At 37.9% G+C, this 26883-nt stretch overlaps 1 protein-coding gene across 3 annotated transcripts in view; it reads left to right on the forward strand.

Moving 5' to 3' along the window:
• The window catches only part of ATXN7L1 (ataxin 7 like 1), a 114604-nt gene that overhangs the window by 36692 nt on the left and 51029 nt on the right, over positions 1–26883 (forward strand). For all 3 annotated transcript variants that reach the window (XM_074144675.1, XM_074144676.1, XM_074144674.1), the window contains exon 3: positions 2856–2960. In XM_074144675.1, coding sequence (XP_074000776.1) covers positions 2856–2960 — 105 coding nt within the window. The remainder of the gene's footprint in view (positions 1–2855; positions 2961–26883) is intronic.

The following is a 26883-nucleotide window of genomic DNA, read 5'->3' on the forward strand; positions in this document are numbered from 1 at the left end:
TTCAACTTCATATCAGGAGACTCATGTTTACAATAGGTGCACCTCCACTGGGCTATTTCTAGGTATCTGCAAAATAAAAAAATATCTAAAGCATTAATTCAGGATGTCACTTACTTTGTATCTGTGTGTTGTTTTGATGTCGTGTTTCACACAGCAGCGTTTTGGTGTGTTCTCCTACACATCTGTGCAGTTTCTTTGCATATCAACTTCTGCCGCCTCAGTATCATAAAAACTCAAATGATGCTGTTTACCCATTAGGTGTAGTGCTGTTTGCCAGGGTTGTGCAGCGAGCTCACAGGTACCAGAACTTTTCCTTCACTGCTCACTCTCCTTGACAGTGTCTTGTGAAAACATAGATGATTCTGTGAGCTAACCTGATTTTTTTTTATTCCATCTATGTACTCGAGTAGATTTCTCCAGTATTAATACCGTATGTGTTTCATAAGTTACTCCCTGCAGCCAGACTTCATAAAAACTCAGACTCAGACCCAGCCGGACTTCATATGCCTCAGAACTGGGCATATTTTAAAGGCTAGTATGTAAGGTGAAGGTTAAATGGACTTAAGGAACTTAAAATGGAAAGAAGTTGTAACTTTTCTGTTTGTAAAGGGCAAAGTCTGTACATTTTCATAAAAAGATTGTCACCAGACCATTCAAATAACAGAGAAAAAGGGTTTAAGTTGTTGAGATGTTTTAACCATTTTTGAAATATTTCATAACTAATTAAATCCATGTTTTCAAGCTGAGACTTTGTGTTAAATTACACCTGGAAGAAATGCTCCTTTTTGTGGAGTTTACAGTGCTGTTAGTGGAAATCTGTAGGTTCTGATCAAATATATCCTTGGGTAAGAATTGCCGATATAAAGTGATTTTTAAGATCACTGACTTTTCACATTAAAACAAAAAATAAACAGGCCAGACATAGTGCCTGCTTAGGGTTTTGCTTGTTTATTTTACTAGTAGGGAGGATTTGGTTTAATCTAACTGTGCAGTTCTGGCTTCATCAATTCTAACACTACCTACAAGAAGCTACCAAAAGAGTTTATACCTCACCACTGCCCTTCTTTTAAATTTAAATTGAATGTGCTGATTGCATTCTTCTGGCTGTAATCCATTTAAAGGCTTGGTTAGTTCAAGACTAGCACTGCGAAGGGGTCATGATTGGGTAACCTTTCGACTAGATTTCATAGCCTGGTATGAACAGTAACAGAGAAAGAGACTTCTGGTTTTCAGGGGATAAAGGAACATCATATCAGACTATGAAATAACCTGCAGGTTGGTGGTGCTGGTTTGTGCCCAAGGATGCTTGAGCAAGCCTGTTTGTATCTACCTGTGATACTGCCTGAATTACTATGAGAGGGATGCTTCTTTTTTTTTGTGGGTTTTTCAGGGACTGAAGATACTTTGCACTTCATCATGCCATGTACTGCCATCTTAAGTAGTGATGTTACTTACACAGTAGTACAGGCAGGGCAGAATTACTTGTAAAAACAGTTTTCTAGGGCCAGAATCCTTGCTTTAGTTAAGAACTGGTGAAATAAGGTACCCGCTTGAGTCACTTTTTGAAAGAAATCACTATTTTTAAAGAAAAATGCGACTTATACTTACTGGAGAAGTAGGATTTAGTTGCTGATATTTATCAGTCACAGCTGCTGTTGTACATATTTGTCTTCACTGAGGGTCTTCGCATTTTTCCTCCAGTTTAAAAGGCGCCAGGTTGTTACTCCAGTCTGAGTCACAAGCCCCTTTTGCAAGTTCTGTAATGGATTTCGGATGCTGCTGAATAACGCTGGAATGCCATTTTACGACATCTTTGAATAAAGATGTCACTGCCCTGTTCTGCGAGGTAGCATGATCTGTGGGGCCGATACTCGGCACAGGGTTACTAATGCAGCAACACCTTCGTTAGCAACACTGGGTGTGGTGACATGGTCACGCCAAAGTGCATAAAAGTGGCTGGAGTTTCTGCCCTCTAAGCTGAGCTGTGGTGGATGAGTATGTGTGCTCGTTCTTAAGTTAAAGCAATGCGGAGTGAAACAAGTTACCTCACTTGTAATGTTAGAGCTCGGAGACCTTCAGTAGTAATTTAAGCCCATTTTACTCTGTGTTTCTAATGGCTTAAGAATGCATGAGTTGCATTATGTGAGGGACAAGCGCCTGTCATTGTCTGACTCTACACATCTTTTGATTTCATGAAATTCCTCATGCCATCATTGAGAAATACCTCATTAACCAACTTTGTCTCTTCCCAGAGTTTTTGTTGGGGAAACAAACAGCAGCGCGTTTGAACTAGGAGGGGCATTCACACAGAATCAGAAATTTCATGTAGTGACATCTGATTGAAAACAGGGATAACATTCCTGACTGTATTTTAAGCTGTAGGATGCTTGACCTTGGTTACTGTAACTAGCTTTTAAGCAAGAGATGTTCTCTAACAATCTGTAGTCAACCGTGGAATATCGTAACGTGGGGCATAACCTGTGCGCTGTGTTTTCTGAAAGGGTGTTTAGGCAGAGATTTTAAAAGACATATTATTTTGCTGTTTCAGCAGTTGACCAGTACAGAAATGCTTATTCTACTTCTTGGCAGTGAGCGTTAAGACAAAGGTGTTGCTGCCTGTGTTTTGACTCAGACTGAGGGATGAGACTGCAGCCTTAGTATAGGACCTTGAAACCTAGAAGAGGAATAAAAATCTCTTTAATGTAGATAAGAAGCTCTTATGGAGCAATGTATAAATTTGCTATGTATAAATTAATATAACAGTAGTGGCCCTAAAGTATTTTCAATTTTTTTTTCTTAACACATATTTAAAGCATAATTTCTAATTCTTGTATATATTTTTAACTTTCCCACAGATATGCACTTATTTGGCCATTATCCAGCTCATGATGATTTCTATCTTGTAGTGTGCAATATCTGCAATCAGGTAGTCAAGCCACAGGTTTTCCAGTCACACTGCGGTAAGTGAATGTTTTCTTTCCTGAATTACAGTGCCAAACCGGCGTATGGTTCTTTTAAGAATCATTGCATACAATCGTGACAGAGGCATTGCAGATATACTTTTCTGGTTATCTTGTGTTCTTTCCACAGAAAACACCAGTGATGCCTGCAAATAAGCGTATTTCTTGCAGAGGAAGTTAAATTAGTTGTTCTAGAAGCTGGGCTTTTCTAGTCGAACTTGTTATACTATATTAATCTATTACAACAAATAAATCCAGTTAGTTAGGTACTAGCTAGGCTAAAACTGTTGGATTGTCTTTTATCAAAGCTGCCCCATGAGGGCTGCAATACTGATCTACATTGACTAGAAGTTGGGTGTTATGGATTGTTTTCTGATGGGCTTTATGCATAGGTGTATATAGGGTTTATTTTCATATTTATCATAGGGTTTAATTTTTTACATAATTGACATGTTGAAAAATGTTTGTTTGAGAAGCTGCAGAAATATGCGGATATTTATTTCTCAGTTAGTATGACAACAGCAAGATGACAATTTTTATGGTGATTATTTGTAAGCAGAACTACTTTAGTTAGAAATTTTTGCTATTGATTAACAAACTGTTTTCAAATATTGTCTGAAAAACTTCATCCCAACGTCTGGTTTATTTATGACTTATCCAGTGGTTTATTTGTTATTTGTCCAGTAGTTTGTTTCTGTGGTGGGTTTTTGGGGTTTGTTTTTTTGTATATTTAAAGAATTGCAAAATGTGACGAGAATGGCTAGCTTTGCATGAGGTTAATCAAATTCAGTTTAATCAAATTAATTTGAAGATGATTGCATAATAATGAAAGGTAGCTAGTACTGAGGATAAAATCAATTAAAAACATCAAGAAAAAAAAAAAAAGATTTTCCTTGCCTATATACAACAAATAAATTTCACAAATCCTGTGCCGCTTTCAGTCATCTTGGCAGCAAAGCAACACAGTAAGGGGAAAATATAAGTGGGATGAACAGAAAATGTAAAAATCTTATTTACTTTTCAAGAGGTATTACCTTGGGTTTCTATGGATGGACTGCTAACTACATTCATGTTGAAAGGCAGTTGCATGAGTTACCACTACCTTTGGCCCAGATTGAAATAACTGGTAAAAAATTGTAGTAGTGGAATATAGCATTTATATCCAGTGAGTAAGACCTGAAAGTATTAGTATAGTGGGAGACGGATGTATTAACTTAATGGTGGGTCAGGTGTTAGTTTTAGTGGTTTAACAAGCTGTACTGTGATTTTTTTCAAAATTTTTTTCTTGCCCTTAGTTATAAGTTGTTTCTTCCTGCCCAGCTTCAGGTATATTGAGGTTCTTTCAGTGACAGAAAAGCTTCTGTCCATGTGGTTATAGGTACAGTGGGCACCATAAACATTGAATCGGTGCATTAATAAAAGATCTGCTACAGAACAGAAGAACCTGTAACGCCTTGCTCTAGGCTTCTGTAGTTGTGCTGTTTCCTGGGCATGACCTTCTGGTTTGGGGAGCAGTATGAAAGGTGGTCCTGTTTTCATGTAGGAGGCACATAGAATTGTGTTTCTTCTAGATAAAAGTAATCTATGTTGGAAGGAACTTTTTGAGTTCTTTGGAAGTAACAAGTTACGATCAGTGTTAAGTGTTTTCCCCGTAAGCTGCAAAGATCCTGTGAGTCGCTTGTTTTTTTTTTTTCTTTTGCTCTTTCCTCCATTACTCCACTATTTACACAATACCTTTTAATTCATTTTCATTATAGCAATCCTATTACACTGAACAAGTGAGAATTACATTCTGAATTGCTTGATTTAAGAGCCTTCAGTCAATAAAGATTTAAGAAAAAAAAAGTAGACTGTATTAAAAGAAATGGAGAATACTGAAAATAATTGACCAAAGGTGTTACCTCTTGAAGATTGTGCTTAATCTAGTCAAACTTGTTTCAGGAAAGATGTACTGGAATATTGCTGAAAGGCCTGTGGAAGAGCTTTGAAAGTACAGATAAAATATTTTGTTTTAAAGAAGAAACAGAAAAGGTGATGTAGTAAAACCATATAAAAGAAGTTTTAGAAGAGAGGAGGTTTCTTGGAGCTCTTGGCAACTATTGTAAAATAACTAATAATTTATTTTCAAAAAATTAATCTGTTAAAAGTGCTACATGTTGTATAAGAGATGCATCTACTAACATACAGTTGTTTTGATAAGAAATTAGTAAGATCAAAAGAAGAGCAACACGTGGATCTTATTGATCTGTAGTTGCATTGTCTGATGAGAAAATTATAAAAATCTTGCATTAGACAACACATCTGCCATGAGCTGCTTGTATCTGAATAATCTCTCGCTGGGTATAGTATGGTATCAGTAGTCCGCTGAGAAAGGTCTGGAGAAGGCTGCGTTTGAGACATTAGTTCTGGCTGCACTGGGCTCTTCTGTGAAGCAGGAATATTTAATTTTCAGTTTTATTTAGAGTTTTATCAGCTGTTGGACACAATCAATTTGGTGGATCAGATTTTATTTAATTAGTTAGGGCATGCAGCAGTGTACCTGTAAATTCAGTGATGCTGTCAGTAGACTTTGAGGTAGTTTAGACTATCATATATACCATAAATGCATTATTTTACATGCCTTGAATTGCAGCTTTAAAGTCATAACAAAGACAATGGAACGAGAAAGCATTAGAAGCCTCTAGTGGTTTTTTGGCTCTTGAAGGTTGCGTCATGGGGAGTCTTTATTGCTGCTGACAAGGACTTGTAGAGATCTATCCCAGAGTCTCCCACAGTGTGGCTTGTTACTAACATCCCTTGGTAAGATCCAGTCCATATTCTCTTGGTACAGATTTAGGTCGGTGCCAGACACGTGCTTTATGTTTCTAGGTTCCCTGCATTGTAACTTGAAGGTCTTGGCTTTGGAACAGCACTGGAATGCTTAGTTTAGCAAACGTTTTTGTAACACTTCCCTTGAGCCCTTGCTGGCATTTGCCTTTCTCCAGAGCCTAAGAAGACCCACTGTTTCATTTGTCTCTAATTTCAGACATGTGGCAGCCATCCTTGATGGCACTGGAAACTTGTGAAGATTATAGCGGCAGATGTTGTTATTTAACTTCTAAGGGTTCGATTCCTAGAATATCAAGCAGAAAAAGAGGAAAAAAGTGGTTGTGGTTCAGGCTTTTTTAATGGGAGGTGATGCATCATGCAACCTTAGACCAGTAGAAATCAGGAAGGTAAAAGAAGAGATCTGGGGAATTAGGGGACTAGCTTGCTGAACTTGAGAGTCTTTGTAATAAACACAGCATAAAGCTCAGTGTTGCAAAGTAGTAGATCTTTTCTAGCCTCTAAGTCAGAGAAATACCGAGTTATTTTTAAGAGCAGTTTCACATCCTTTTGTCTGTGGGATAAACATTTACATCCATTTGTGAGGATTAAATCATTACGTACATATTGCGTAAGCCCAACTGAAAGAGAGACTTGCTGTTATAGGCTGCTGGATAAACTATATAAAGCAAGTAATTTCTTGAGGTCATTCAGTATTATTGTGCACTTAGAAAATAGTATATCATGTCATCAACAATAGGGTTGAAATAGTGTTGCTTGTGAAGCCAGTTCTTCTGAGTAACTTGTGGCAGTGGTACAATGTCTTAGATTTTAATTTTTTTTAATGTGTGAACATGTAGTTGTGTTTATTTCTCCATAAAGTACTTTGAAATGACAAGTCAGTCTAGTTATACAGCTTGTAGCATTACTAAGTGTACTTGGCATGTGGGGAATTTTAGTGTTCAGACTTTGTTCTCAAATGATGACCTCAATGAAGACATAGAACACTTCTTGGGACACCAAAAATGTAATGTTTTAGTATCCCTGAAGTGCTGTAATGTTCTTTCTGTTTGTTCGGGCTTTTTTCTCCAATACGTCTGTTTTCTAGAAGATTTTTAGGGTGGCAGCCTATGCTGAGCTCTGTCCATATGACTTCTGTTAACTCCAGTTCTGTGACAGTCTGTCTGTTACTTGTTAAGATGGGACCCGAGACGTTTCTATTTTCCTTTGGTCCCAGAGAGAATAAAGCTTCGTATTCTTACACTGCATTGTCCTTTACTAGACTAAAGAGCATCAGATCCAGTTCTGGTTATATTTTTTTTAAATGTTCCATACAATAATAGTCTCATTGACATTGGCCTTTTCCTGATGAAAGGAAAATCTGTCATAAAAGGTAGCTCTGGCACAGTGAAGAACAAGCAGTGTACATATAGAAAGCTTGTCAAAACATCTTGACTTTTTATTTTAATATAAGGAAATAAGTTAATGATGGGAAAGTGTTAAAGCTGGCAGGAAGGGGTGAATTAGCCAAGCTAAATAATGCAGCTTGGTTAAACAATAACTGCAGTATAACCATCAAAGAAAGTTTCCAAACATACTCTGGAACAGTTTCCAAAACTGTGGAGGGTATCTTAATGAGCTACATAGTTAACATCCCCATTTGATGAAGTTGTAGCATACAGAGGAGAATTTTGCTTCATCAAGGAGAAATGACCATGAAGATCTCTTCTTTTGCTAATTCCTTTTTTAGAGGCTTGTTGCTATCTATCCTGCCTGTCTCCAGGGTTATTCTAACAGGCTTCTAATTAAGAAGTAGAAATTCTTATTCCTTAAAAAAAGAAAAAAAAGCTACCCTTGATTTTCATTACTTCTGAGTTATAAATTCTTGGGTTGACATCCTCATGTCCTTACAAAAGTTGGAAAAGGATATTTCCTTTTTCTCCATCTGTTTGGCTGTATAAGCATCATTTAAAAGAAAAACAAGCTAGAAAGTAATGGAGCACTGAAGAATATAAATAAATTATTTTCCCTTCCATATCATAATTATTTTCCTAAGAGAAGTTATATATTTTGAATTACTCAGAACTAGCTATTTTACATTGCACTAGTTGTGCGTTACAATTTGATGAACCACGATTAAAGACAAGAAGGCTGAGCTTACAGTATGAATAAGAATTATTTGCTTTCTTAACATGAGCTGGAACATTACTAGCTGGCATCTTTTTTTGCAGAAGGATTTTGATACGGGTATCACTGTCACATTTGAGGGACTATTCTCAGTTTTGATATTATTTTCAATTATTCAGTGCCTTGTTTTTTATTAAATACAGCTGCTTGGGGTTTTATAATTGACAATATTTTATCCATCGTGTTTGACCTTTTACTGGGGGGAGTGTACTTGTGCCCTTCAAGGATAATGGCATTTTGAGTGATTCTCCTTCTGTTACTGCAATTTTCTTTTTCACAACCTTGTCAAAACTTGTTATATGATACCATTATTGATTGAATAACTTTCTGGTTGTCATGTGGTTAGGTTTCATTGCATAAAAGAATTAAAATAATGAAAATTACTCTCATCCCCCCTTGCTTTTTGTTAAGTGTAGAAATATTAGCAGCTAAACTGCCAAGAACCTCTGTTTTTTTCTTTTGGTGGGGTTGGGGGTAGAAGGAATTGAATTTGTACATTTTTACTTGTGCAATTGCCTAGGATACACTGATTTTGTCTGTAACTTTCTTTTCCATTACTTTGAATTGGAAACCCATAATAGCTGAAAGCTACAAAAAATTCCCTTCAGCTTTACAGACTTTCTATCAGAAATCTTGTTCTTGAGACCAACGTACAGCCAGTGGCATAACCTTCTGTCTCCTGTCTGCAATGAAAATCTAAGCTGTAGTTCTAGCAGTGGTACATGCATGTTCTGTGGGTCCGTCATGTCTGTGTCATTGCAAGTTCTCCAAGGCCAGTGTAATGGCAGTCTCTGTGAAACTGTGGTCACAAGCCATCTTTTGCACCGTTCCCACAGAACTTAAATAGTACATCGCTACATGGACAATCCAGGTAGAGTGAGTGGTTATTACTCTTGAAGAGGCAAAACTAAAACAGCAGTCCTTTGAATTAATCTTTTTCCCTATGTATTTTGGAGTGCTGTACTTTTAGACCAGCAGAGCAATTCTTGAGACTCTGAATAGATACAGAAATGCAAAATCTGTCTTTGTTTAGTCCTTGAAGAGACCAGCTCTATATCCTAACTGCTGATAGACTCTGGCCAGATTCAGAAAAGCACTTAGATGCATAAAAGATAACCAATTGACATTTTAATACGCGATTCAAATGAAGCAATAAATAAAAATCCTTCTTAGCTGCTCGTGTGCATGAGAGCATTGGTCACCTCAGTATTGGCTACTGTGCTCATGCAGGACTGCACACAGCTTGGTTTTTTCATATGTGCCCTGGGGAGAGCTCAGTGAAAGATACGTTGACAAGGCCATGTTCATTCAAGAAAAACAAGAAAGAAATCCTACCTTCTCTGTAATTACTTGTTCAGGAAGCACGAGACTTGGATTTAGTAGCCTTACCATCTACAAGCTATTCTCTCATCTTCCGCCTTCTAGGAGAGGAAAATGTCCTAACCACCAGGCACACCATAACACAGGCTAAAACAAGACTAGTGCCTGCTTTTTGCATGGGAGATGTATCAGACAAAGTAAATGTGAATGTAGCAAGAAACACCCAGATCCAAGGGATGGACTGTGATAGGGACTGAAAAATGTGCAGCTGATGCTCAGAGCAACAGCAAACGTAACATGTCTTCACCTTGCAGGTGGCTGAGATCTGCTTGAGGCTGGAAGGAGTTTGTTGTGTTTTCTTTTCTTAGTCTAGTGTGTGAATTATAAGTGGAGCTGTGCTCAGACCTGCTGACCTGCTTGTTTAGAAAAAAGTAGTACAGTATTTGATAGGGTTGGCTTTTTTATATATTTTCTTCTATCATCCCACTGCTTAAACTGCTTTCTACTTTGTTGTTACTAATCTATCATCAGTGACAGAGCCTAAAAGAGATAAGTTCAGATATAGAAATAGATATGATATATAGAGTTAGTTACAAGGTCAATGAGTAGTGTAAGTAGGAAGCTGACAACTTCCCATAGACAACTTCCGCACTTCAAATGTTCACCCTAGGCTGATGTATCAATAATTGAAAATTTCTTCATTCAAAAGATTTTTTTGAATAAGAAAGCAGGAACATTTTGGCAGCATTGAATCCCAAAGGATTGTGCATTGGGGAGCAGTGAGTATTCAGCAGAAGAAAACGTTCAGCAGTGAACAGAATGCTACACATGTATGCAGTTGCTATTAAGCATAGTAACCTTCTTCCCCCAGCCCCCCTTACCTATTCCTGGACCTGTGTATGAAATTGAAAAGTCTGAAAGTAAAACATTGATTAATTGTCTTGTCTCTAATTTTTTGTGTCAAGTTGTGCCTTTACATTGCCTTGACTGTGCTGTAATTTTACAATGCTGATGTTAAATAAATTGACATAGGAAGGAGATTGAAAGAATAATAACAACACTGCAAGTGTATTGTTCTACTTTACATGTATTTCCTGTCATTATAAATTAGCTTATCTCTTTTGCATAGTGTATTCATTGATAGTATTTGATTAGTGAACCCAAATTTTTGTATTTTTTTATTTTCATATAAATTGTGGTAAATCATGCAGTACATACTTGAACTGGGTGGTGTTGTCATGGCATTGATGGGAGTTACGTATCACTTAATTTCTTTCAGGCAAGATTTTAATAGAGATGTCGTTTTAAATAGTAACCAATAAGGATTTCTTTTAAGGAGTGTCCATTAATAGAACTCAGCTGTTGAAGGTTGACTGTAGCATTAGGCTTAAGTTTAATCTCCTACATACTATAATTTACAGGGCTGTGTTTAGTGCATTATTCTTCCAGCTGCTTTGCTTGTGGAGGGATGGGGGTTGTAACAGTTGGGGAGAGGGGAAAGGTATAGTGAAAATTTTCCATCATGACCTGTAAAAATCCAGCAAAATTAAAAATAAGAGTATTTGGCTTGAAGTTTTCCATAGTGTGTCTTGCTTGGGCTGAATAAATTGACTGTCTTTGATCTTAGAGAAAGACTATTTTTAAAAATAATTTAAAAAGAAAACAAGTTCATGGTCCTATTCCTAGATGAAGTCCAAAACAGAATTAGCAGCTTTTTGAATTCACTGTTTAGAATTGTTTTGCTAAGTGAAAGATAAGCAAAAATAAAAAATATTTTTTTTTAATATCAAATTTTGATGCGCTGTAAAGAAAGGAAATTTGAAGTGGAATCTGAATTTGCCAAAGGCCCAAATAAGAAGTCATTGTTTCTGTGCTGTATTCAAAAGTATAGAAGCATTAAGATCAATTCTCTTCTCTCTGTTATCTCTTTGTTTATCCTGCATGTGATCAGGCACGGAAGGTGTGGTGTGGTTTTTGAGGGCGGGGCATGGGGTTTTTTTGGTAGTACAGCATTTTACTCTGCATGTGTTACAGAAGGTAATTAACATTTGAATTATTCACTACCAAAGATTAGAAGTTCCATTTCAGGTCTGTAGAGGTCTTGTCTGCGTATCACCCTGCCCATTGACAATGACTTTTAGCAGTTCTCTAAACATTTTGGGTTTAGTTAATTTTCTAACTGTTGCAATTTCTACTGTTTTATCATTTAGCAATTTTTTGCAAAGCATATTTCAAGTTCAGAAACTTCTTACTCTCCTTGTACTAAAATTTTTACTGTAAGCTGGCTCATAAAATTGATTCTCCTCCATTGACTATTGACTTTTGCCAAAGGAAACAGCAGCAATTTTTGGGTAGTGTCTTCTCTAGCACCTGAACATCTCCTCTGCCGTGAGTTGTGGTTGCTGAGCCTGCATGTGAGTTGGCAGGTGAGGCTGGAGGGACAACTCATCTTGTGCGTTCAGGGCTCCCTTCAGAGTTGGAGAACCGGGCCAGGGAGGAGGTTGGATGACCCTAGAATATACCTCTGGTCTTCACAAGTGCCAGGATTAGACTACCTTGTTATGTAGAATGGTGAGTGGAAAGAAAATTGGAATGGCAGTTTTTTGCTTTCCAGAGGTACTACTTCTGATAATCTGAAATACTGCCTTCCAACGATGTTTCTGTTGCCTTTTCTAACACCTACAGGCCACTTGTGGTGCAATGGGGAAGACAAAAGTCCCTTGACATGCAGGAGGATGATAGGATAGTCATATGTCCTTTTTCAAAGAGTTGTGATAGAGAGCAATTGAAATAAATACCAAGCTGTAGTTCAAGAGCTTTATGGTTTTTTCAAGCTGGAAGTACTTAAATTAAATGAAATTTTCTTCCATGAAAAAAATTTTTTTTTAATTGGTGTTTAAAAATCCATTTTTTAGTAGAGGAAAATCTAAGCTGTGATAAACTAGCTACTACAAGGCTTGCAAATCTACTTCAGATACTTTTTCCACAATTTTCAGTAATAATATTTCTCTCTTATACCTTCTTAATTTTTAAAATATTTCTTCTTGTTTATTTCAAAATTATTTTTTTCCTCTAATATGCAAGCATGTTTGTCACAGCTTCATAGTTAAAATCTAGTGAGTTCTGTTTATTTAATTGTGATAGTAGGGCACAACCTCTTGGTACCTGACTAGTGCCAAATCTATTCAAAACATTTTATTTGTATGCATAAAAATACTGTATTTAAAATTCTGATCATTTCAAATATAGCTGAAGCTCTGTGTGTTTTTCCATTTCACAGTCCTGTAATGATTCATATAATTATCTTAATACCTTATTGCTATTCTATTTAACTGGTGATATTAATGTAATAATTGTCATATTAAAATCTAAAATATTGAATTAGGCCTTGTTCTAAAGTATATTTTATTATTACAGGTAGGTTAGATACACTGTGGGCTCCTGTTTTCAAAGTAAAATTTTTGCATTCATCTAGATAGATTAATGAAACTATATTCTATAAGACATAATGAACTGTTTAAAATGTTAGGCAAATGATGATGGGCAACTCGTTCACCTCACTACGTGTATATTTTGATTTTGATTCAATTTCAAATACTTGCTTTAGCTTCTTGTCCCCAAACCTACCTGATGTTAAGATGCCGGAATAAAATCTATGAAACTTGCCTTATTAGCTATTTATCTTTATGAGACCAGTGATGCTGTTAACCAGGAACATTTTCTTTGACTAGAGTTCTGGGAAATAACAGATTTCCACCCACCCCCCCCCCCCCGCCTTTTTTGAACAGGCTTCTTGTTTCTGTGAAATAATCTTTTATCATGCCTGGCATCTGCTCTGCAACTAGTGAAGTATAACTAATACCATACTTATATAAAATATCAAGCATTGCATATGAGAAATGTGTTTAAGGCAAGCATTAGTGTATCATTATTTGATACATCTGCTTTCAATTTATTCCCTGTGTTGTGTAAGGTATTCTTTTCATGAGTATCATCAATATTGTCTTTACTAATTGTGTAACTAGAGAATTTTAATTTTTTTTTATCTGGTTTTAGGTTAGAGATTGGTGATTGAAAAATTGTTTTATTTTTAATTTAGTTTGTTAGGAGAAGGATCAGCAGGGAGGAGTCTCGTTTTTGGTGCCGCTCTTACCTCAAAGTACTGAAGCAGGAATACGTCTGTGCAAGCTGAAACATGGACCAGTAATAGGCCAACAATAGTGAAAAAGTCTACCATGATTCTAGGTGTTTCAGATTGCTTTAGTGTGTGTTTGGTGATCAGATTGCATGAACTGTGGAGATCAGTCCATCCTTGTGTATACTTCAAGCTTTCTCAAACTTTCAGTAGTATCGTGGATGTCCAAATGAGTCTTGAAGGCAAGTGTTTCTCATTCTGTGACCCTAGGCAGATGAAAACTGTAAGGTATGAGTAAAAATAGTTCTTTTGGATTTGGCTAGGACAACAAAGGGTTAATTTGCTGTTTAAATATGTCTTTTTGTCACTGTCTGATGCCAAATGCATTTAGTAGGGATGCTGAAATGAGCAGTAAAGCTTTTCAGCATTTTGGCATGGGCAGGAAAGGCATAGTTGGGACCAGACAGGTAAGGCTGTAGAGAAAAGTGCGGTGCAGAACTGCGTGGTGAGTATAGAAATGGTGCAGCAAAAAACTGAATCTTGAAAATAAGAGTCTGGTGTTTGTCATTGTGCTGCTAAACAATTTTGTTGACCCAATGTTATTTTAAACTTAATGGAAACTTGAGAGCTATGGGGTCCTGTGGAAAGGATTCTTAAAACTGAGCTACACATTGTGTGAAGAAATACCTCCTTTTTTGGTTTGTTTTTGAACCAGCAACAAACAATCATTTCCTGTCTACTTTCATAATAAATGTACATCATAACCCTCCTCTGTCATCACCTGTCCAGTTTGACAAGTCCAAATCTGTCTAATTGTTAGTCTTGTAGAGACTCTCCGTGTCTTTGCTATGTGTTTCTTGTATCTTGCCAAACACTTCTAAACCATTTTGGAAAGGAGGGAGCCGTGGTATGATGTGCTAGATTCCTTGCCTAACATTTGGTTTGCCTTTTTGACCACTACAGATCATTGAGGTGATAATTTTGTAGAACTGTTACAAGACCAGTGTCTCATTACTGTGTAATAATAATTCAGAGACCATCATTTTGTATATAAAGTTATTTTTTTATTCTGTCTGTCACTTTACATTTGTCTACATGTCATTTCATTTACTACTTTATTATACCATTCAGTAACCACAGAATCACAGAATCGTCATGGTTGGAAGGGACCTTTGAGATCATTGAGTCCAACCATACACACACAAGAAAAAACCCAACACAATCTCAGGCACTAGAGCATGCCCTGCGGTGACATGTCTACACGTTTCTTAAATACCTTCAGGGATGGTGACTCCACGACTTCCCTGGGCAGGCTGTTCCAGTGCCTGACCACCCTCTCAGTAAAGTAATTCTTCCTAATATCCAATCTAAACCTCCCCTGCTGCAACTTAATACCATTTCCTCTGGTCCTGTCATTATTCCCTTGGGAGAAGAGGCCAACACCCACTTCTCTGCAACATCCTTTCAGGTAGTTGTAGAGGGCAATGAGGTCTCCCCTCAGCCTCCTCTTCTCCAGACTAAACATGCCCAGTTCCCTCAACCTCCCCTCATATGACTTGTTCTCTAGTCCCCTCACCAGCTTTGTTTGCATCCGCGGGTTCTGGGGAGCTCCTGGATGAATATGGATGGTCTGGCTCTGTCAGGCCTCTTTGCAGCCTCCTCTGCTACTGCCTCAGTTGGAGACAGGATCTTCAAGTCCTTTGGAGCTTCTGGACCATGAAGGTCATTTTTGTCAGGACTAGAAATGAAGCAAAGTTTTCTTTATGCATATGTGTCTATGTGTGCATGTGCATTTCTGTATGTATACATATATATTGGCTGATCAATCTATTGCACCCTGAATGTAATTGTATCCTCAATTCTAGAATAACTACTAGGGAGTGATTTTTTTGCCACTTCTTGGGTAGATGTGTTTGGAAAAAATGGGATTTTTTTTCTGCATCTTGCTGAAGAAGAAAACACACAGTTTTTTCACGTTAAAGAAATGGCTTGACTATAACAAATTTTTCTCTCATTTTCTTACCAAAATAAATTTCGTGCCCGTAGAGGTGAGGTGTTACACTTGGCCTGAGGTAAAATCTTTCTTTTAGGCAACGGGAGGAAAAATAAAGGAAATAAAAGCCTAAGCCTGAAAAATGATTTCTTATCCTTTAGACACTAGTGTGGAGATTAGAACAGTTAATGTGCAATGTGGGACATCCTATTTACCCTTTTGTTCCCTAATCTGAGGGGGAGTTGAATCAAGAGCACCTTAAGCAGGCTACCCAGTATCAATGGGTGTTTGTAATCACTCACATGGACTGTGTTCTCCTTACCCTAGCTCCCATCAGCATTTCTTTATGGTATTTTATCTGCCAGGGAGTGGTGGAACATCTCTGCTTGCAAGGCTTTGCCTGCTTCTTTGATTTTGTGTTTTATATGGAAAAAGAACGGAAAGGGTTGAGAGAGGCTCAGAATTACCTGCAGGCTGAGGGATCGGGAGCTTCTTCTACTGGAAGACACAAGTGCAAGTCTGCACTGATTTCTTCTCTTCTATTGATGTTTTTATTTTGCATAAAATAATTAAATAGCTGTTGAACAGAGTGAGAGTTAATCCCTAATTTTGACAATCCACACTTAGGATCCAATCTGTGGTTCAGGAAACATGTTTATAAAAGGCTCAAATAATTTCAGCAGGAGGAAGGGAGACCAAAGCCCCTCTACACTCTTCACAATACTTTGTCCTCATAGTCAGAACCCTCTTCTGCAGATGGGAAGATTTGGGTTCTGATTAATTACAGAAAAGTGAGTGCTTTAATCAGGGAAGTAGTCGTCTAACTGGGGTTCACTACCATTCCCTTGTTTAGAGACGTAACACTTAAATGGCTTTTTAATAAAAAGATATTTAGAAATAATTAGTATTTTATCAGTCAAAATTTTAGAAACAAATCCACTCTCTGAACCAATCCAAAGTCATAGAGGAGAAATAAAGCCAGTCACAGAATTGTCAGAGAACTGTAAATTGATATTTTTGCACAAGAAAGCCACAATAATATGAGCTCCTGTGTTGGATCAGTGATAAGTACTGATGTGTTCTGAATATAAAATAATCTTGAGGACAGTCGGGATGCTTAGACAGCAGTTACCAGCAGTGGGTTGGTTGACAAAGCCTGAGTGTTCCCTTACGATTCACCTGCTGCACAGCTCATGTCCAGTTGGTCTGGTGGCTGTGGAGAGCTATGGGCTATACATGCACCGAGTTAAATATTCCCTAACCTGTGGCATGATTAATACCCCAGATACCCTGTAACATTTGCCCTATTAAGGTCAGGAATTTTTTTCTTGCAAAGAGGTAAAGGGGAAAAACAAAAGCAGTGAAAAAACCAACCCACAAAACAAAAAAACCAACCCTTTATATTTTCCCCTGAGAACAGAGGAAGGACTTGCACAAGGACATTACCTGCAACCCCAGTGCCACAGGTCACATTTCCTAGCTTGGAATCCTGAGGGTTGTGAAAACTTCATCTAGGGTCTGTTTGACAGACTTGGGAAAAACTGGAGCATTTTTTGGTTTCTTCTCTTCCATGGCCCAGATCCCTACAGTTCCATAAGCCTTATCTGGCAGACTGGGAATAAATCGGAACAAAATTCGCCTGTCTTTGCATTTGCAAAGGGGCAAGAATGAACGGTCAACAGCAATGCTGCAGTGAGGAACGCTTAGCAGGGTTTGGTGTTTTTTTAAGGGAACTAGGAAAAGAGGCAGGTCAGGATATTTTCATATCCAGTCTGTGTTATGTTCACAGCTTTCACTCTAGTTTATTTTTATAAACTGGAGAAAACCACAAATACTAGACTACCATGTCTCACAGGCATTAGGAGTTTTGAGATCACTACAGCACCTATTCAGTCATTCCCCGATTTTGGAGTTCTTGGAAACAGACAGTGGAAAAGATTTTATCTTACAGTTAGCATGGGTCAAGTGAAGATCCTGCCTGCGCATGCTCTGAGGTTGTTCCTCTGACACTTTGTGCCAGTTTTATCCATGTGCTTTCCTGCCTTCCCATCGCAGTTCTCTCTTAGACCTCACAGCAACCAGTTGTAGAGAGGCATAAGGGAACAAAGCTGGATTGTTGCTTCTGCCCTAATTTGAAGATGCCCAGTCATCTTGAACCTGTGAGTGGCCTGTTAGCTCTTCATGTGATGAAAAGTCAAAATATAGAGGCAGATTTTGGAAATGCGGTCAGGAAAAGGTGAAGTGTGTTTTTGTGTTCCTGAGGTCTGTCAGTGAAACCTGGCGAAGTTGGCTTCAGTCTTTTCTGCTTTGCTTTCATCCGCAGAGAGGGATTCAAGTTACTCGGTAGTCCCTGTACTAGGACAGTTTTATTTCCAGTTGCTCATCATGTGATGCAGTTATATGAAGGAATTACAAAGTTGTTGCCAGCATTTGCACCAGAAGCACTGTTTAAGCAGACAGCTTGGGTTTGGTTTTGTTTCTTAACTGCCAGGTATGGATGTGACAATTATAGCTAGATAGTTTCACTGAGATGAAACAAAGTTCAAATAAATGATACATAGAGATTCAAGTATCATTGTTTCAAAAGAGAGCTATAGAAACAAATATATTCCACTGAACACTTAAAAATTTCAGCTAGCTTAATGCAAGACTTTGGTTTAACCATTAGTTATTCATTGAAGTTTTGCTCCATAGTTCCATTTTATAAAACAGAAATATTCTCAATTTTTAATCTTAATGTCATTTTAGTAGAATTGCCTTGTGTCCTGGCTTTGTTTTTGTAAAGTTTGATGTTTAATGTAGAGTTGGATTTTTTCAAAACATACATACAACACAAAAAAATAAAACACAATGTAATTATTTTCTTTAATGCTTAAGGAAAGTTAGAATATAGTTCCTGCTCTGGAACGGGTCCAGAGGAGGACCACAAAGATGATCAGAGGGCTGGAGCACCTCTCCCATGAATACAGGCTGAAAGAGTTGGGGTTGTTTGGGCTGGAGAAGAGAAGGCTCTGGGAAGACCTTATAGCAGCCTTCCAGTACCTAAAGGGGGCTACAGGAGAGATGGGGAGGGACTCTTTATGAGAGAGTGTAGCAATAGGACAAGGGGTAATGGTTTTAAACTGAAAGCAGGGAAATTTAGATTAGATACTGGGAAGAAATTCTTTCCTGTGAGGGTGGTGAGACACCGGAACAGGTTGCCCAGAAAAGTTGTGGATGCCCCATCCCTGGAAGTGTTCAAGGCCAGGCTGGACGGGGCTTAGAGCAACCTGGTTTAGTGGGAGGTGTCCCTGTCCATGGCAGTGGGGTTGGAACTCAATGATCTTTAAGGTCCCTTCCAACCCAAACCATTCTATGATTCTCTGATAATATCTCCTGGAAAGTTCTGATTAATGGCAAGAGAATATACATACACCAGCTGACTCTCTGCAGTCAGAGTTGCACAATATCAACTGTTAAGCAAGTAAAACAGGTGATGCTTTTACATGTTTATGATCTAACAAAACTGTCATCTCTGCTACTGCAGCATATCACACCTTTACTTTGCGGCATTCCGTTCTTTAGCTTTGGCAAATACAAACTGTACTCCACTCAGATCTACCCAAACAGGATTATTAACTTAATCATCTGAAGCTTGTGTGTCTGTCTGCGTGAGATTCAGCTAACTGAAGATCTGACCTGGGCATTTTATGTCAGTGAAGGAAATGAATGCATAAAGTGTGGCTTAACTCAGCTTTATAAAGTGTGCCTTTGGAGTTATATTGGATGCCAAGGTAGCATTTTCTTTATGGTCTTCTTGGTTTTTTCCTTGTAAATTTTAGAGCAGTCATTTTGTGTTCTCCTGTGGCTGTACAGCATCTGCTTAAACTTTAGGTTAATGTTAATTTATAAAGTACAAGTTGTAAGCTATTTCATCACAAGTAATCTTACTGGGCAGTCCAGACAGCAAAGATCTGAAAGTGCTCATTCAAATGCATCTTCTGTCTCCTCTAAAACTGGATATAATATCAATATGGAGTCTTTTTTGATACACACATGTCTCTGAAGCTGACAGAACTGATGTTTGTTTTACTGCGAGTAGAAAACATTAAGTAAGTGCAGGGAGTTGTGACACAGGAAGGGGTCAGACCCTTGCTTCATTCAAAGAGGAAGCTGCTTGCTTCTCAGTGTTTGTGTTGCAAATCACGCTGGGCTTTTAAAGGCTCTATTTCACCCTGGCTGGCCCTGCTTTTTTTTTCTCTCCCCCTTTAAACTACGATTCTTAGTGCATCTCACTGGATGAGACGGCATCAGTATTGACCTAAGCTGGTTTTACTGGTTAAGCTTTGCCTGTCTCATTTCTCTGATATGCTTCATTTTAAAGCTCAGCTTAAGCTGAACCACGTGGATCCATTCCAATTATTTTTTAAAATGTTCCACTTAATGGTTAGTTTTGGGGAGGTTGATTTGTTCTTAAACAATTTGAGAGAGGACCACAGATACAGCACAGGCATGTCACATTATGCAGGTATAGCTGGCTTCTTTGAGATCCCATTGGTTAGAAAGATGTGTGCTGGTCTTGTTTGGGAGAAATGGTTTTGGGGTTGTGAGTCTGCAAAGTTGCTGCCCAGAACATCCATGTAAGTTTTCTAAGATTTGACAAAGTTGAGCGGCCACAGTGCTGAGCTAGTGCTGTTCTGGCGTGCTCAGGGGATAAAGTGTGGTCACTGTAATGTCAGTTGATGCTACTTTTTATACTTTCAGAGACTGCAGTGAACGTGTTAAGTGTCTGATTCAAATCACCTAAAGATACTTCTGGAAATTTGGAAACATTGTCTGTTTCAAAATAAAGTATACCTGTTTGCAAAAACTAAACTTTTACTAAGAACAAGAAGTTTAATTAGATGATCTAGAAATATGCATAAGAAGTGTTGCTGGGTGAAGCTGTAGTGATTAATAACTTGTTTAAACTGAAGAATGACAACTATGCTGAGCATTGTACAGGAAGCTGTGCTGTGGCTTAAAATCCTGTTGTCTGATGATTTATCCATAAAATTGAAGAATGTTGAAATGTCAAGAATCAATATTATTACAAAAAATAAGATTTTATGATGTGGGCTTTGCACATATCATATGGTATAGATGTGGAGACCTAGGCTTACCATTCTTTAGGTGAAGACAGTATAGACATCTATACGTGAGGTAGTCACTCAGTATTAGCTTTTACAAAGGGAATTTTCATATAATTATACTGATATTTAGCATCTTATTTTAATTATATAAAAAATACTACAGGAGGAAAGGCTGAGCAGGTTATTTATTTTATTGCCTTATATATTCACCATGATGTAAGAGTATCTGCTTTACCTTCCGTGCACGTGTTCCTTGGTATGCAGTGCCTCCCCCACGCTGTGGGACTCAGCTGGCCGAGCAGTGCCTCTCCCCATTAGTCATCATTGCCTTCCCTAGCGCTGTGTCCATGAAAGTAATTCTTTAAAGCAGTTGCTCATAGTTCATTTTTTTAAAGATTATTTCATAATACATCATTGCAGTAGTACCTTCTTTAAGCATGGACCAAATCTTGGTCTCTAAGCACAAGCAGTTTTATGTGGAATAAAAAGATACATTGCAAATAAATCACTCCTTAATGCCTTTAATCTAGTTTCAAAATTGTTTTACTTTTGCCATCAAACACAGCTTCCATTCACATGTTGAGGAAGCTTTTGAAAGCATATGAATGGTAATTTTCCCAGTTTTTCTGGAACTTAATGTAGTTAACTTCCAGCAATGTCTGCAGCTGGTTGCCTAATAAAAATAACTTGAATTCCTAGAAACATTAGATCGTACTGATGGCAAAAATGACTGAACAATTTTAAAATGCAGCCCATACTTTTACATTAAAATATGTTTTGTCTTAGTATTAATCTAAAGTAAAATATTAACTGCAGTGATGTTTAGTAGTGTTTTTATTCATGTGTATTAGCCATTTACAGAAAAGTTCTCATATTGTAGCAGTTTGCTCTTTTAGCTTGGATTACAGTTGCTCTATTCTTACGTTATTAAAAGGCTTCCTGATGTCTGTTGCTTTAGTGATCTCTCTTTCCTTAACGTGTGGAATATTCATATAGTGTTGCAAGAAAAGCAATCATTACTTTGCTTGTGGCGCAAATGAACATTTGCATCTTCATGCCTAACAGTGTTACACTGCCTTTCATACTGTTTTTTCTTTTGAGGGGCAACCTATGTTTTATTTATCCCATGCTGACTTACTGGTTTTAGTACAGTGAAAATTTGTTTCAATGAAGAACTTAATTTTAATGTAGTGAGAATTTTTTAAATTCTCAATTTAGCTTAAAAATTGTTTTTAATTAATTAAGAGAGAAAATAAACAGTATGACTGTTGTATTTCCAGTTCATCTTTTATTTGGAAACTTTGAGGCAAATTAAAAATGCAAAATGTTTTTATTTTCAAATTTAGGTTCTAGAGGATTTTCAGTGGCGGGATTAGATTTTTGTTCCAATGAAATGTATTAATCGCACAAGTAAGGTACTAATTTTATAATAGCATTGAGTCCTAAGGTGTACTCAGTAGAGAAGCGTTACAACAAATTCCCTGTGCGTCTGTGTTACTTCTCTGATAGTCTTTTCTTAGCTGTGTAAAAGTCACTGACAAAGTAAGTCTGCAGTGTCCAGTAGGCTCAGAGGCTCTACGTTATTCTGGTGTTTTGTTCTTGAAGAAGAAGCAAGCTCTTTCTTGGTGATGTACAGAGATAGTGAATTAAGAGTTTTACTCCATTTGTATCCATTCTTTACAGACTCCTGATTACATTTCTCAAAAACTTTTCTGTGTGAAGTGTTTGTTACTCATTCTTACCACATTTGTCATGTCCTCTCTACTGTATGAAGGCCATACCTGAAGGCAGCCAGGTTCTGTAAGACCAGCCAGTGTGGTACAAGTATCAGGCAATTGATGCCAGACTGTTATCGCTTGCCATTGTTTACCATAATAACATGGTTATAAACAGGACAGCAATCAGTGATCTTCTGTGGGAATAAACTGTTGAGCCTTGATGGTAAGTGTCTGTAGATTGGAAGAAGACAATACAGGTTGGAGGCTCAGCTGTGAGAACGGGCCCGGGTTGCGAGGTGCAGCGGCACTCTTTTCCAGCGAGGACTGATCTCCGAGTGACAGCCGCGGTCCTTGTAAAATAAGCAAGAACCTGTTTCAACAGTAGCAAAACCGTCAGCAGCTTTAAAACGTTATCATCTCTCCAGGATGTTTTCTCTGTTGGTGACATTGGTGCCCTTTTTACAGCTCTGTTGGCTCTCACTGTGCCAGGTTGTCACTCGTTGGGCATCTAAGAGGCACCTGCATGGTTCTAAAGGCACGCTGTCGCAGAGAGGGCAGAGCCCGCTCCTCTCATCCCGCTTTTCCTACCCAGCTTCATTACCTGCAGCGCTTCTGCTGCTTGTCTTGCCCTGTAGTGACACTATTCAACTTGCAATCAAATAACAGGAAAAAGCTGTTCACTTTGATTTATTTGTGGTTTTGCACCTTTTCCCCCTTTCTTTGGTTAGTTTTCTGCTGGTTTAGCAAGCTACACTCGCCCATCAGGGCAGCAGGTGAACGCCTGAGACGGTGCAAGGGAAAAGCAGTGAGAATACATGGTTCAGAGTAGCACTTACAGAACAGCAGCAGCAATTAATTATTAAATCAGCTTTGCCTATCTTATCTAAACTACAATCATAAAAGTATCTCTTTTGAAAAGGACACCTGACCTTGAAGATGAAAGACTTACTGTTTGAATTAATCTTAAAGTGTTATTTTTCTGGAGTATGCCTGTTCGGATTTGAGTATTTTTTTTGGTAGTGGGTATCTACAGACTGTTGATATATCTAAGAATTGGTGGTGGCGTGCTGGTTTTTTCCCCAAAATGCATGCTCATCTCTAACAGGAATTCAAAGCCATAAAGGTGGGATATGGTAGGGAGTAAGTTTTAATGTGTGGAGTAAGCCCGCTAATATTACCAAAAGACATAGAAAGTCTAGAAGGACAACTCTAAAACACCACATATTCTGACCGAATAGAATTAAAGTAAAATTTGTTGACTTGAAAATGAGGTTTTCTGAGTGTATTTTTGTATGTTCAGATAAATCCACTCTGGACTATTTTTCATAAGTCAGTGTTGAGGTACATATCAGCAAGCAATTAAATGTTGGTTTGACAGTTTCAATCAACTTACATGCAGCTTGCAGTACATTTTTTGTAGTACTGTCAAAACGTGCATACCCACAGGACGTGAAAAGGATGTGAATTTAAATCTAAATTACTGATTCTAATGCGAGACTAAGAGACTAATTGAAATAAAACCTTTATTATTAGTTGAATTAAGTCAGTAAGAGGTACCAACTAGTACCTGGCATTGTGGAACCTCATGGCTAAGAAATGGAACACTGGGATGCTTGTGAAGATGTATGCAGCATTGCTCACATCTAGCAACAAATTTGCTGGTTTGCTCTATGTTGTCAAAGGATACATTTGAGGCCTTTTCCATGTAACACCTTAAAGAGGCAATATGTGTCTGAAGGCAAAAATTAATAAATTTAGGAAACCGCTACAATGTGTACAGCAGCATTGCTCCTATAAGAAATACTATTTTTGCATATATCACTTGTGCATTCATTAACTCTTTATGTATCATTTAACGTGTAAATAGTCTTTAAAAATACTCAAAAGCTTTAAGAGCCCTAGGGCAGTGGAAGAAGTTGTATGAGAGAAGTACTGAAAGATCTGTTGTCTCCATGACATTGCTTGAAGAATTGCAAGTTTAAGTGTTGGAGGAGGAACATTCGTTCCTTGTTGGGCTAGTTTCAGTAGTTACCCTAGAAGCACGTAAGCACGATGCTGCATCTGTGGTGGTACCGATGATCTCCATGGAATTGGTGAGGTGCCCAAGTGTTTTATATCATCATTTATAAACAATTGAGCACAAGAACTGTTTTTCATGTGATTGTACAACATTAACTCCAGCTACGTTTTGGAAAGGCAGTGTGCTCACTTCTTGGTACTTCAGCTCGCTTAGACAATTTAGGTTAGAAGTTTTACAGCAAGAAAAACTGTGTTCAACTCAAAATGGAAACAAAATTTTGTTGTTACAATATTTTATTTTTAATAAGGGAAACTTATCTCTAAAGAAGCCCTAGGGATCATTACCAAGAAAGTGAAACCCTGTGCTAGACATTCAATAAGCACTTTCTGAAAAGATGACGTCTTTCTTAAGAAAGCAGATGGTAGGTTGTCTTTTCTTATGCTGTTACAGTATTGGAAGCTGTTTTTAAAATGTCACTTGGCTGCATGTTGACATCTAAATGGGCAACACCTTCTTGGCCTGGATGAAGAATGAAAAGGGAGAGAACTGTATGTGTCACACATCTCCGTATGGGAAGGATGGGGCAAACCTCATGCAAGGACTGACTGCAATCAAGTGAAAGGCACTGGAGTAGCTGTTCCTTGCCTAAAATTTCAGACAGACAAATTTCAGATACAAGAATGGGGCAAGCAGAAAAAAAGGGAGTATCTCAGGGCATGGATATATCTCAGGCCTTCTAGGATTTCCCCAAAACAATAGTCTAATTTGTGGATTTAGGAGTGAATTGTGCAAGACTAAGGCACTCCTCAGCGAAACCTGCATGCATCACTTTTCATTTCTAAGAGGTTAAACAAGAAGCCAGAATGCCATGGCCTTTCTGGAGGAGCTGCTGTGAAAATTCAGGAGTGTTGAGGCATCAGTCTGATCTGCATGGTAAAGTAAGCGTAACTGAGTGTCTGTCAAGCACCACTTGTTAGTCGGGGCTTTGTACTTTTCCTCAGTACAACAAGAGTTGTTTGATTTGTTTATGAAGGTCTATGATGCTTTAAGAGTAGCAGGAGTGTTTTATAGGCCACAAACACGGCTTCACAGAGTGCGTTGCTGAAAGTGGATCAGTTGCTTGATCTGTTGGAGTTGCTGAGTCAGGATACTTGGAATTCGTAGAAATCTGGGTCCTCTCTCCTGTTTTCTGCTAAATAAGGTTTAGATAAGGTACCTGTTGGTAGTTTTTGCCAGCCATCTGCAGAAACAATCAGCTAGAGTTTCAGAGATTCTTCTGAAATAATCTCTGCAGGCAAAATCGCTGCAATTTTGGCTTTCCCAAGTGCTCTGACTTGCACTTCTCTAACACCCCTCTTCTGTCCTTCGGTGCTGAAATATCCATGGCACTGAAACATAAGAAACCTGATTTGGGGCTTAGAGTGAGATTAATATACAATTACAGAAAAACCCAAAACGCTTCATAGAGCTGCCACTCAAATATATGTCCTGGTGTTTTGTTTCTCTGTTGGGTTATATTTTTTTGCCAGAAGTCTGTCCTGTTGTTTTTGCTGGTGCTGGATTGCCGAAGCTGTAGCTTTGTTTCTAGGTGGGAAAAAAAACCACAGCATGTTGACCTACCTAGCAGTATGAGGAAACAAAATTAATTTTGGCACGATTTTAGACCCGCACAGCTTTAGCAAGAAACATGTATGCTCCCAACAGATTGGACTCTTGTTTTTGCATTTTGAAGTTTTAGTCCCAGAACGCATTCCTGACTAGGCAGTTCCCGTGTACTGGGTACCAAGAAATGTTCCCAGGTTCAAGTAGCTTAAATGTGCAATCTGTCTGATAGTGCCACTGTCCATCAGGAAAGCACTTAATATTTAAATTTGGGGCCTCCTATTGAAAATTCTGTGGGAATATTTTTCTGATGCACAGCACAAAAAAAGGTGCTATAAAGTGCTGATGGCGTATCGCTTTGGTTTTTTCTTTGATAGAGACAAACCCAGCTCCATCAGTCCAAAACAAACCACAGCCACTAGATGTTTTCTTTTCAAGATAGTCTTAAAAACACCCTGGTATCGTACCTTTGTGCTTACATCAGGTAATTTAATGTCTATATCCAGGCATTGTAAAATAAGCAGTCTCCTTAATGTTTTTATATAATACTACTATTACCGCAGCCACATTTATAGTCTGTAAAAAGCAGATTGCAAAGGAATCACTCTTCGCTGCTCCTTATTTCTTAGCTGCTTAATTAAAGCCTGCAAGATGAGCAATGAGAGTGATCCCTTACCCCAAAAAAATCCTTTTTTCCGCCCTGTATTACCTACAATGAATTGTACTTCTAACTATAGGCTTGGTTTGCTCTCATTCTTTTTACAAATCATGGGCTCTGTAGCTAAAACTTCTGTATTAAGATTCTAGAGTTAGAAAATAATTCTTTACTGTGCAATATTTTCTGGATGATTGAGTGCAGAACTTGTCTGTCATTAGCACAAACTGTCTGTTAGCATCACATTGTTTAAACAAAACCATTTGCAAGAAGTTAATCTATAAGGTAAATGTCTGTAGTCTTCGTCTCAACTTTAGAAGTCCTTTTAAATTTAAACAAGTATCTTGATATTGTTGATAAATTCCCCTTTTTAAATT

The sequence above is a fragment of the Numenius arquata genome, chromosome 2 (genome assembly GCF_964106895.1).
Source record: "Numenius arquata chromosome 2, bNumArq3.hap1.1, whole genome shotgun sequence".
In the NCBI taxonomy this organism is placed as follows: domain Eukaryota; kingdom Metazoa; phylum Chordata; class Aves; order Charadriiformes; family Scolopacidae; genus Numenius; species Numenius arquata.